The sequence below is a fragment of the Lynx rufus genome, unplaced genomic scaffold (genome assembly GCF_022079265.1).
Source record: "Lynx rufus isolate CCGP_SWC_20201006 ecotype Redwood Valley unplaced genomic scaffold, mLynRuf1.p SCAF_15, whole genome shotgun sequence".
NCBI classification, from domain to species: Eukaryota; Metazoa; Chordata; class Mammalia; order Carnivora; family Felidae; genus Lynx; species Lynx rufus.
In genome coordinates this window covers 60,210,585-60,223,197 of record NW_025814829.1, presented here as the reverse complement: position 1 = coordinate 60,223,197, position 12,613 = coordinate 60,210,585, and the positions used below count along the sequence as shown (strand labels likewise).

Here is a 12,613-nt window from a genome sequence, read left to right as displayed (position 1 = left end):
GTGGCTTCTCTCTCCCCCAGTTCACCTCTCCACACTGCTTATCTGCTGAGTTCTGTGGTTCAAGTTGTGCAGACTGTTGTGTTAACCCTCAGATCAATTTTTTAGGTTGGCCAGATGGTTTGGTGTTGATCTAGCTGCATTTCAGGGATGAGAGAAGCAAAAAGTTTCCATGCTGCTCTGCCATCTTGACCCCTCCCCTTCACTTCTTTTTTTCAAACGTTTATTTTGAGAGAGGGAGGAGCAGAGATAGAGGAAAAGAGAGAGAACCCTAAGCAGGCTCCATGCCGTCACTGCAGAGCCTGAATCAGGGCTCAATCTCACCAACTGTGAGATTGTAACCTGAGCCAAAATCAAGAGTTGGAAGCTTAACCAACTGAGCCACCCAGGCGCCCCAATTATTTACTCAGAGTTGTATCTAAGATCAGTTTCCTCCTGGTGGAAGTATATTCTGTAGAATTTCCTTCAGTGATCACGTGCTGTGAAAAAAAATTCTGTTTTTGTTTGGTTGAAATGTCTTTATTTCACCTCATCCTTGGAAGATAATTGTGCCGGGGATAGAATTCCAGAAATGTAGTATTTTCTTTCAGCTCATGAAGGATACAGTCTCCTGTTTTCTGCTGGTGGTCTAATTGCTATTTCCTTGAAGTCAATCAGTCTTTGCCCCTGGCTGGTTTTGAGCTCTTCTGTTTTGATGTTCTCCAATTCGGTTATGTTACATTTGAGTGTGAATTTATTTTATTTACTCTGCTTGGAATTCCCTAGCCCCTACAGTTCGGTAGATTAGTGATTTTCACCAGTACTGGAAAATTCTCAGCCATTACTTCTCATGTACCATCTGTGCCCACTTGTTTTCTTTCTCTTCTGGAACTTCAATTTAGATTATTTAAATCTCACTCTGTCCTCCATGTCTCATAACCTTCCTGGCTTGTTTCCCATCTCCATGTCTCCAGGCTGCAATCTGGTTAATCTCTTTTGACATATCTATTTCACTAATTCCAATTATAGCAGTGTCTAGTTTGCTGTTAAACCTGTGCAGTGTGTTTTTTAAAAAAAAATTTTGGGGCGCCTGGGTGGCGCAGTCGGTTAAGCGTCCGACTTCAGCCAGGTCACGATCTCGCGGTCCATGAGTTCGAGCCCCGCGTCGGGCTCTGGGCTGATGGCTCAGAGCCTGGAGCCTGTTTCCGATTCTGTGTCTCCCTCTCTCTCTGCCCCTCGCCCGTTCATGCTCTGTCTCTCTCTGTCCCAAAAATAAATAAACGTTGAAAAAAAAAATTTTAAGTTTATTTTGAGTAGAGAGCAAGCGAGCAGGTGGGGGGCGGGGTGCAAGGGAGAAAAGGGGAGGTAGGGAGGGAGGAGGAAGAAAGAGAGAATTCCAAGCAGGTTACATGCTGTCAGCGCAGAGCCCAATGCAGAGCTCGATTCCACGAACAGCAAAATCATGACCTCAGCTGAAATCAAGAGTTGTACACTTAACCAACTGAGCCACCCAGGCGCCCCTGTCTTGTGTGTTTTTAATTTCAATTACTGTATTTCTTTCTAGAAGCTCCTTTAGTTTCTTTTCCAAATCAGCTAGAATACCTTTATAAATTCCTTTTCACTTTTTGTGATAATTTCTCATAGATAGGCTTGCCTCCCTCCTCCCCCGTTCTCATCAATGACAATGCTGCGATCTTTGCAGACCCTGGAGTTGGTGGGGAGGGGTGGCACATTTACTTCTCACGTACAGCTTCTGTGCTGCGTTGTTATATGGGGTCCTACCTTTATGGGTTGCTCTGAAGGAAGTACGGAAGAAAAACAAGAAGAGGAATTAACCCCCTCCCCACACTGGCCGGCACACTGCTCGTGGGGCCACCCTCTTCCTCAGGTTGAAACTCTTCCCTATACACAGGTTTACAATAGCCTGCAGGCTCTTTGGGTTTTCCTCACAGGGTTTAGTGTGTTAGAGCCTCAGATCCGGACTTCCGTCTGTCTGTCATGGTGTCTCCAGGGTTGATCTCAGAGAGGGAGCCAGTGGCTCATGTGGTTAGCTGTCTTGCTTCCACATCTTCGTCCGGCAGATGTCTCAACTCTTGGATATCATTAGAGTCATGTCTCAGGTTTATGGGGTCAAAGAGGAGACATGAAGGGCATTTCTGACTTATCCCCCGGGAGGCAGATTTCTTCTTGGCATATATATATATTTTTTAATCTGATGTTTCTTTTTCATCCAGTGCTCTGGCTGATGCAGCCACGGGGAAGAAAGTCTTGCACGTTCCCTACAGAGATTCTGTCCTGACCAAACTTCTCCAGCCAGCTCTGGGCGGGAACAGCAGAACCACTTTGGTAAGGTGACCTTCTTACAACACGGCAGACTGATTTAGCTATTGTGTTGCTGTCACTGTTATTGTTAAAATCACGCTCACTGTACCATGACGCCGCATTTTGCATTCACGTCACACATTCTTACGTCAAGACTCCTGAGACTCCGCTACAGCGTTCAAATACCGCCAATTTTAATTTTTTATTCATTTCTGTAGGTTTCAGATTCTTTATAAGGAACGTACACCACTATTATTGCCAGGAAAAAATTAGTACACGTTTTAAAATAACACTGATAACGTCGTACTATTCTAAATCGGTGGTCATTTCGTGGCGAGACCGGAAATCATTTTGACCATGTGAGACACCAGGCAGCTGTTGAACCTGGCGAGTAGCTAAATTGTGTCATCTCAGCAAAGACTCCAGACTCTTAGTATCGCATATTTGCCAAGGGGGTACAATGTGGGATGTGTTAAAATCGGGACTCTCTGCTCTTCAGCTCCAAGTGTGAAAAGGAACAGACTGGCACATTCTGCCGGCAGGTTCATACTGGCCTCCGGCCTGCTGTCCCGGTTAGGAGAAAACTGCTCACTGCTGGGCCTGTTCTGTGCACTCTTTCCCAAATTCACAACAAAACACAATCTCTACTCTTTACTATTTTATCTTGCCTGAGTATCTACAAATATTTCACTTTGAAGCTGGCCTGTTGGCCTCACGGGACCTTCCCTGCTCCCCCTGAGGACCTGGGATAAAAGAAGGCCCATAAGATGCTCTGAATGTAAGACTACAAAATCAGGTGTAACAGGTCTGAGCAGGGGTGTGCCTGTGAGAGAGGAGCCTTTCAGGCCTGCAGGCTAACGCCCCGCCTGGGGCACTACCATGCTTTAACAGAAAAATATGTGGTGGAGAGGAGGTTAGGGGGCGGGGGGTGGGGTCACTGGTCCTCTCAGGAAGCAGAAAGAAAAGAGAATCTGCAAGGCCAACATTCCACTGTCACTTGAATCCCCATCCACCCTCTGGGGACTTACTACTGAGGACAAGGGCCTGAGAGTGAGTCAGGCCCGGCTCCAGGCTCAGCTCTGCCAGCGATTATCAGACAGATCTCGAACACATGGTTTTTTCCCTGGGCCTGTGTGTGTGTGTGTGTGTGTGTGTGTGTGTTGTGAAATTGTGGTGTTTGTGTCCTGAATCTGCGGTGTCGGTGCGCTGCAGAGGTCACGTGTGCATGTGGCATTCGTGGGGTGAGCACGTGCTATCAATGTGTGTCTGCACCTTCTGAGTTGCAAAGTTCGAGCAATACCGTAAATGACAAGAAATGCTATGAACCTTAGCGTATCCACAATGACAAATCCGTCTAAAATTACAAAATCTGAAAGGGACGTTCTTTTACAGATAGCGGCCATAAGTCCCGCTGACATCTGCTATGAGGAAACTTTATCCACGTTAAGATACGCCGAAAGGTACGTTTGTGGATACGTCGTATCCCTAGGGGTTCTAAGTCAGATTCTTCTGGTCCCCCTCTGCGCAATGGGCTGGCAGTTCGGGGGAGAGGTCAGGAGAAGGCAGAACGGAATGATTTGTGAGAGAGAGAGGTGGGAGGAAATGAACAAAAGGAGACAGAACTGGGGACTCAGGCCCTAATGTCACCCCTACTCTGCATGGGAGAGGCCCCACAGGCTCCCATCGATGGGGGAAGCCTGGGGGCTGATCCCATGCTTGGATCCTTCTTCCTGTATTTTCCTGCCACATAGCTGCCCATTCACGTGTTTCTCCCTTGTCACACGGCACACGGGTGGCGTGCGGGGGCAGGCAGGGGACGTTTATGCCAATAGGTGAAGACAAGCACGTGTGAGGCACTAGCTCCACGCTTTTCTTGGCTTTGGTCTCCTTTGCCCAGGCCCCGTGCACACGGGTTCTACTCTTGGGGTGGCCTGACGGTCTAGGCTCCTCTTTCCGGGGGCGGGAGGGCTCTCCCTGCCAGCTTCCTTCCGTCCAGGGGGCCAGGGAGGCGAGCCTGCATACTCAGCCCCAGCACGAGGCTGCCGCCCGGACGCGTTCCAGGCATCTGGATCCTGCTTCTCCTGACCCTTTAAAAAAATTTTTTTAGGGGCGCCTGGGTGGCGCAGTCGGTTAAGCGTCCGACTTCAGCCAGGTCACGATCTCGCGGTCCGGGAGTTCGAGCCCCGCGTCGGGCTCTGGGCTGATGGCTCGGAGCCTGGAGCCTGTTTCCGATTCTGTGTCTCCCTCTCTCTCTGCCCCTCCCCCGTTCATGCTCTGTCTCTCTCTGTCCCAAAATAAATAAAAAACATTGAAAAAAAATTAAAAAAAAAAATAGTGTTTCCGGGGCGCCTGGGTGGCGCAGTCGGTTGGGCGTCCGACTTCAGCCAGGTCACGATCTCGCGGTCCGTGAGTTCGAGCCCCGCGTCAGGCTCTGGGCTGATGGCTCAGAGCCTGGAGCCTGTTTCGGATTCTGTGTCTCCCTCTCTCTCTGCCCCTCCCCCGTTCATGCTCTGTCTCTCTCTGTCCCAAAAATAAATAAACGTTGAAAAAAAAAATTTAAAAAAAAATTTTTTTAACTGTTTATTATTTTTGAGAAAGAGACAGAGCACGAGCGGGGGAGAGGCAGAGAGAGAGAGAGGGAGACACAGAATCCGAAGCAGGCTCCGGGCTCCGAGCTGTCAGCATAGAGCCCGACGTGGGGCTCGAACTCACGAACCGCGAGACCGTGACCCGAGCCAAAGTCAGATACTTAACTGACTGAGCCACCCAGGCGCCTCTCTCCTGACCCTTTTAAAAAAGATAAGGGTGCAGGCAGAGGGGACCTCTAAGCAGGGTAAAAGCCACATGCTGCCACCACCCTTTCCCTTTCGCGTGGCAGAGTCCTGAGGCCCACCCGCCGGGTTCGGACAGGAACCTGGAATCCTCGGGCCTGGTCCCAGGAAGCTGGAGCTGGCGTGTGAAATGAAACTGCCACCTACCGTGACACGTCCCTGGTCAGGTCTACGGGCTTGCGTGTGGGTCAGAATCTGGCCCCACCAGCCGTGTGACCTTGGGCGACACGCCGTACCTCCCTAGCCCTCAGCTCTGTCCCGTGTCGAGGGAGGTGATTTCTCATCAGAGCTGCGGGGGGGAAGAACACAACAGATCCTGCACGAGCCCGTTCCCGGCAAGGTTCTGACACGTGCTGAACGCTCAGAGACGATGGCTGTCACTGCACCACCGAGCAGTGGTCTTCCCTTTGGCCCTGTCCCTGGCAGGGAGCCCTGGCATTTTAGGGACACGTGCCAGCGGCCTCTGCAACGGTGCAGCCTCCGTATCGTTTTACACCGTTAGATGTTTCTTTCAGCGTCTGCAGCACGAGCTCGGATCTTTCCGTCAGTTCGGTCTCTCTGCTTATCAGACGCAAATCTGTCACGAGCAGATTTCCCGTTGAGAGACTACGGCTGCAGAGGAAGGAGAAAACAGTAGCCCAGAGTCCCGGGCTCTGAGCCCGGAGCTGCCACGGGCTGTGTGACCCCGGGGCAAGCCCTGAAAACCCCATTTCCTCAACGAAAGGAGTAAGGCGGCCACAGTTAGCAAATACAAAACACAGGCTCCCGGTTAAACCTGAATAGCAGGCAACGAGCAAGTAAATAATGTGTGGGCAGAAGTATTATGCCCCGTGCAGTGCTCGGGGGCATCTCGCGTTTTCTCTGGGACACTAGAAGGCAGGGAAACAGGTGACCCCTAGGTGCCCTTTCCAGCCCGGGACACCCGCTGACAGCCTCCAGGGTGGGGTTACGCCTGTCAGCAACGACGCATAGATGTTTCCGCTAGCGGAGTCGGCCGACGGGCGAGTGGGTTCAGGGCCCGGGTCGCGTCGGGGCCAGGCTGTGGGTCTGGCGGGGCTGGTCATGTTTATTTCAACCGTGGACGTCACTAAAGTCCCTTTCGGCCTTCATCGTTCACTGGCGCCCAGCCTGCTGGCATCTGGAGTCGCCTGGGCCGAAAGGTCCCACTTGGCCGGTTTCTGGCCTGTGCTCCCCAAAGGGGTCCGGGACTGAGTGCGTGTTCATCTTTGCACATGGAAGGGCTAAAAAGATCCGGAACAGAGCCGTGGTCAACACCTCGACGCTGATGAGAGAGTCAAAGGCAGAGAACGACAGAGCGCTGCTCGCACGCGGGAATTCCGGAATGGCAGGTAAACTGAGTCAGGAGCAATGCTGGTCCAGGCCAGCAGCAGGAAGGCTGGGAGTGGGATGGAGGGAGGGACCGGCTGCAGGCTCAGCCTGGGGCTCGGCGGGGAGGTGGGGAACCCCTGCTTGGAATCGCCAGAGCCCGGCACAGGCCAGGGGCACCCTCTGGGGACATTTAGGCCCCGGCCTTGGGAAAAAATACTTCATTTGGAGACAAATGCAGATTCGCTTAAGTGGCCCTGCCCTTTGTGAATGATCATTTTAGTCTCATTTTTATCGCCATTTTTACTTTGAAGCCGTCGTTTCTGCCGAGGCCACTCCGTCCTTCCCAGGTTTGCACGGTGGCCATTTTGACGTTCGCTGGGCTGATGGCCTCACGCAGTTGCATGATGTTTGAATCTCCAGAGGCCTCAGAGGCAGCACATCACAGTCACCTGGTGAGCGTCACCAGGCCCACTGACCGTGACTTCTGGGGGCAGTGCCCCGGCTGACTCCACGGTGCCCCAAAACCACTGCTTTGAAGGAAGGCCTAGGATTTCAGTTTGGCAGCATGGAGGGAGGTGCCTACAACTTTGCGCCCGTTAATAACTTAAAACGGGATGAACAAGAAAAGGGCAAATTGTAAAACTGTCGAAATAAAATTGGAGGAAGTGGTTTAAAGTGAAAAAAACAATGCCAGGAGGTCCAAACCTCTGGCACTCAGGGCTGGTTCAGGGAGCGTGAGCTCCAGTCACCAAGCGGCCCAGCCCCCGTGCCCCCTGCCAGCTGGGCTCCCTCGTTCCAGAGGGGCTCTCGGGTACTGGCAGCACGTCCCGCCCCAAACCAGGCTGCCCGGGGGGGACAGAGGCTCTGTGGGCACCCCTGCAGGCTCCCGCATCCCAACTCGCTGGGACTTCACAACAAAGCCCTTCCCATGTGAGAGGCAGCGCCTGTGGCCCGTCCAGGTATGGTGGCCTCGCTTAGCCCCAAAGTTCGTGTCGTCGCGAGCTGGACGGATGTGAGCATCGAATGCCCGCCGTGCGTAATAAGCGCAGACACAAAATATGTTCACGAGCCTGTGATGCTGTGAGTCCCCTGGCCTTGTAGGAATGCCCGGTAACCGGGGTATAAAACAGAACACTCTCACGTGCCCGCACAACGAAACAGAAAGTACGGAGCGTCGTGCCTCCTCCCCCAAAAGGCCTTCTTGCTCTACGTTCCGATGCATTAAAACAACAGCACCCTCTGTAGAAACGACCCGGTGACTTCTTCACCCGTGAGCGCAGCTCAGTTTCCCACTCCACCCAGCATCGCCGGCTTCGGCTGAGAACAGAGTCAACCTGACTCTTCTATCATAGTTATTCTATAGTCTTCTATAGAATTCTATCGTTATTCTATAGAAGACTATAGTTATTCTGTAGTCTTCTATTACAGTTATTCTGCTCCTCACCCTCGACACAGCAGACCCGCTGCTTAAGCCCCTTCCTTCCTTCCAGAGCAGCCGGCCCGCCCACTGGCAGAAGCCGGGCCCTGGGCGCGCCAGCTGGAGCAGGCTCGGGAAGAGTGGCGACAGCACCACGTGGCCGTGGCCAAGGTGAGCTTCCTTCTGTCCACCTGCCGAGGCCCACACCTGGCAGGGAGCCTCATGCTCTTCCCACGTGCCCACGGCCGCCTGGGCTGCCGTCCAGTGGATCATCGGGGTGGCTCCCCCCCCCCCGGAGAATGTGTAACACGTGAGACGTGGCATGTGATTCAGTGACAAATGACTTCTGCCGCTGGCGGCGCTAGGGGAGAGGAGGGCAGGGCGTGAGGGGGGAGGAAGCCGAGAGGCCTTGATGAGTCAAGGCTGCTGATCATTACAGTTTGGGGAGAATTCGAGGACTGTGCACCATCTTCCGGGGACCGCACGGCGCGACCCTGAACCGTAGCATCTGCCGGAGCATACGTGGGCTGTGATGCGAGTTTTGTACTCAGGTCGGGGAGATGCCCTCTGGGCCCCCCATCCACAGCGCCCTCCCGCCATGACCTGACTCCCCAAAGCCACGGCTCTGCACAGACCCCAAGTTGTGGGCCAGCCTTGGAGCACTTCCGGAGTGGGGGCAGAGGCCCAGACTGGCTCCCAAAGGGCTTGGGAAGCCTGAAATCGAAGTGAGCCTCAGGCGGGGGGAGCACAGTGGGGCCGGGGGCCTGTGACACCAGGAGGCCAGGACGAGTTAGGGTCCAAGGACTCTAGAAGTAAGGACAGGAGCAACGGAAAAGACTCTTATCCCCCTTACTCGTTATCAGAATTTCAAAACTGAAAAGCTTTCTTGTGCTTGAACAATTTACTCCAGTTCTGATCGGCGGTCAATCCTCTATAAGTTCAAGACCACTAATACCGGGTTGAGGGATGAGACCCGCTCGGGTAACCCGGAGAGGGTATACGGCACGTGCCACATTTGATCACCAACATCGGGTCACCAGTGAGCTAGCCTGCAGGACCTGAGCTAGTGAGCTAGTCTGGGGGAGCCTGCAATGTAGGGTAGCGGGTTTAGTGGGAAGGGGGACCCAGGTGAGGCACCCGATGGGGCACCAGGACAGCTGGGATGCGGGGGGACCTGAAGAAAAGAGTGGGGTAGAAGTCAGGGTAGAAGGGGGGACAGAGACAGAAACTGGCCGCGCTTTGCAACAGTCCCGTCCAGATGAGCTCAGGCCCCTCGGCTGACCTGCCGCGGGGGGGGGTCTCACCCGCGCTGTGAGCAGGGCCTCCCGTCCCAGTCCCACTGGGCTTTCCTGAACGATCTGACAGGACGCACAGACAAGTGGCTTTGGTAGGACATGGATAGGAAAGGAATGCTACTGCCTTGAACGTGCTGGCCCTGTGTGGTGACAGGACTCCCGTCTCTCCCCCAGGAGCAGTGGATAATGAAGACCCTCCCTCACCTTCTCAACGTCAACGAGGACCCGCAGCTCACGGGGGTCCTCAAGTATTTCATTCAGGCTGGTACTCACCCCTCCCGACCCACGCTGGACCTGCTCAGGCTTCTTGCTTTGTGTTTCTTTCTCTTTTGAATCTTTCTTTTTGCGGTAAATAGGTGGAACATAAAATTCACCTTGCTAGCTTTTTTTTTTTTAATTTTTTAAAAATGTTTATTCGTCCCTGAGAGAGAGAGAGACAGACAGAGCATGAGCAGGGGAGGGGCAGAAAGCGAGGGAGACACAGAACCCGAAGCAGGCTCCAGGCTCCGAGCTGTCAGCCCAGAGCCCGACACGGGGCTCGAACTCACAGACCGTGAGATCGTGACCTGAGCCGAAGACAGATGCTCAGCGGGCTGAGCCACCCAGGCGCCCCACCATGCTAGCTATTTTTAAGTAGACGGTTCAGGGCCATCAGCACATTCACACCGTGGTGCCACCATCACCCCCACCCAATCCCGGAACCTTTCCTTCTTCCCAAACCGACATCCGTCCCCATTCAACACCAGCTCCCCCAGCCCCAGGCACCCTCCGTTCTACTTCTGTCCTACCTCCTGTCTCTACAAATGTAACTACTCTAGGCACCCCGCATCATTGGAGTCACACGGTATTTGTCCTTCTGTGACTAGCATATCTCACTCAGCATAGTATCCTCAAGGCCCCTCTATGTTGTCAGCAGGTGTCAGAATATCCTTCTTATTTCAAGTTTATTTTATTTGAGAGAGAGAGAGTGAGCGAGCACAAGTGGAGCAGAGAGAGGGAGAGAGAGAAAATCCCAAGCAGGTTCCGCCCTCTAAGCACAGAGCCTGACGTGAGACTTGAGCTCGTCAACTGTGAGATCGTGACCTGAGCCGAAACCAAGAGCTAGACGCTTAACCGACGGAGCCACCCAGGCGCCCCAGAATTTCCTTCCTTTTTAAGGCTGAATAATATTCCATTATATACGTATACCACATTTTGTTTATCTATTCAGCCGTTGGAAAACAGCATCGGTATTGTAGTAACACGAGGCTTTCCGCAGCCCGGCCCTGGGCACACCCGGACAGGAGAGGGCTTGCACTGGATGGAGGTAGGGCCCGGGTGTGGGGTGGCCCCCGGGGGGAGCCGGCGTGGTGCTCTCGGTACTGTCTGGGTCCGTCACTGCACAGAACAGAGCTGCACAGACCAGGACCTTCCCTGTGGCCGGGCTGCAGCACATCTCCTAAGCCCCGGACTCGACAGTTTCTTCCTCCAGAATCCCCACGAGTAAGGTGGAACTTGTAAAAAGTTAGGCAGCCCACAAAAAAGGGGCAGAAAGTAAAACAATCATCCGTAAGGCCGGGTGGTGTCCAGGTACTTACGACTGAAAATCCTAGCAGCAAAATCCCTTCACACGATCCTCTTGGAGAGGCAACGGCCCTACCCAAGCATCAGACACGTTCGCTTGTTAAGGTCAAATCCTGACAAAGTTTGAAAAGAAATTATCCTAATTCTTTTCAAGGCTCATGTGATGCCGGTCGGGCCGCTTCAAATGCCATCCATCTTCAAGGTTTGGGGTAAGTTGATGTGAACCGTCTTCGTCCAAGAATTGTGACCACTCATTCCGCGGGAGGTTCTCAACATTTGTCTGGGCCTCGCCGGGTGGGGCCACAAACCCTGCAGGACAAATTCCCAGGCCGTCCCCAGGGACCCGCTCGGGGCTTCTGGAAGGAAGGGCTTTCCTGCTCCCACTGAAATCCTTCCCACCGCACTCACTTTGCTTCCTGGGCTCTGACGTCGGGAGGAAGGGAAGGCCCGTTGCTAGACCCCCGTATAGGGGGTATCGACACAAGGAGACACAAGTGGACGAGGCCAGCAAATGAAGACAGTGAAGAGAGAGCCCACCAAAGGGGCCCACGTCCTTCGTGGTCTTAACCACCGAAAGCAATAGCATCCTCAGATCTCTGCCCTCAGAGCCCTCACCAACTGGACGAAGGGAAAGCCCAGGCTTTGGGTGACCCCTTCTGCAAGAGGAGGCCCTGTGGAACCCTATGGCGGTTCTCACGAACTCACAGCCGTCTCCTACCTCCGTGGCCTCTCTGTTCTTCTCCCCAGTTCCAGGGTGTCCTGACCGCCCACAGATTTCCAGCCCGTAGGCTCAATCAGCTTGCCAACCGACCAGTCCCCCTGACGTACCTCACCCTCCTGCGCCAAAGCACAGGGACAGGAGGGGAGGGGGCCTGCGCTGACTGGGGGGCCAGCTGACATGGCTTCCCCCTGCACCGCCAGCCTCTGGGCCCCTTCTCCTGACTCTTCCTGGGAATTCCCCTCATCTCCCTTTCCAGACACTTCCAGTGGGGACCTGTAGACGGCCGAACTCCAGATGAGCTGAGGGTATAGCCTTTCCCACGGCATCCCTGGGCCCTACACACACAAGGGATATGGACGGACAAGTGTCTCAACGCCCAGAGCCTTCCACAGCAGCCAAGGAGTCTAGGAACATTGTAGAACAGTTAGGAAGCTGGTCACTCAGGGCAGCCGGATGATGTCTAGGGGGCTGCCAATCTGACACTTCTGACATCTGTCCCCCAGTCTTTAGCATATAAAGTCTGCCGTTGTATCATGGAGACCCAGAAACTGCTCTGACCTTCTCTGTGGCATGTACGTTATTATCTGTCAGCACTGGTCACCTGTCCCAGCATCCCTCTGAAACATCTTTCTTTCCATTTCCCCACCACTCAGTCTTGCGGCCTGTGAGTCTTGGAGGACCCCAGCGATGACCCTGCCTATGCGGGCTCCTTGTAGCTGTCGGCCCTCAGCGGGTGCTGGTACTGTGGCTACGAGAATCGCTTTGTTGTCCTTCTCCGGCTCCTATCTACCCCGACCCCCTTGAGCCGCTTCCGGCCACCCTGCAGCATCCGTAGGTCTTACTTACGCATGCGAGTGGGGAGCAACCACCAAAACCGTGTGCCCTACAGTCACGATTATTTTGGCTACCTAGACCTCTTGTCTTTTTAGCATTTCAGATAAACACGCTTCCTTCACAAATTTGGATGGGAAGGTGACAGTCACGCCACACAGCAAATGCAAAGTTGTCGTTAACGGGGTGCCCATCGTGACCAAGACAAAGCTGCAGCATTTGGTAAGCTTTCCTGCCTGGCCACAGAATTTCCGCAGTCCCACCGGAGAGCTAGGAGAAGGGGTTCCCGTGAGGTGCCCCAGGCCTCCACGCCGTGGCAAGCACCGGG

General features: G+C 53.8%; 1 protein-coding gene across 1 annotated transcript in view; it reads left to right on the top strand.

Moving 5' to 3' along the window:
• Window positions 1-12,613, top strand: part of LOC124509882 (kinesin-like protein KIF28P) — a 78,850-nt gene that overhangs the window by 49,131 nt on the left and 17,106 nt on the right. The window contains exons 7-13 of the mRNA XM_047076474.1: window positions 2,211-2,322; window positions 3,691-3,758; window positions 6,369-6,478; window positions 7,949-8,046; window positions 9,345-9,435; window positions 10,888-10,942; window positions 12,384-12,507. Of these exons, the coding sequence (XP_046932430.1) occupies window positions 2,211-2,322; window positions 3,691-3,758; window positions 6,369-6,478; window positions 7,949-8,046; window positions 9,345-9,435; window positions 10,888-10,942; window positions 12,384-12,507 (658 nt within the window). The remainder of the gene's footprint in view (window positions 1-2,210; window positions 2,323-3,690; window positions 3,759-6,368; window positions 6,479-7,948; window positions 8,047-9,344; window positions 9,436-10,887; window positions 10,943-12,383; window positions 12,508-12,613) is intronic.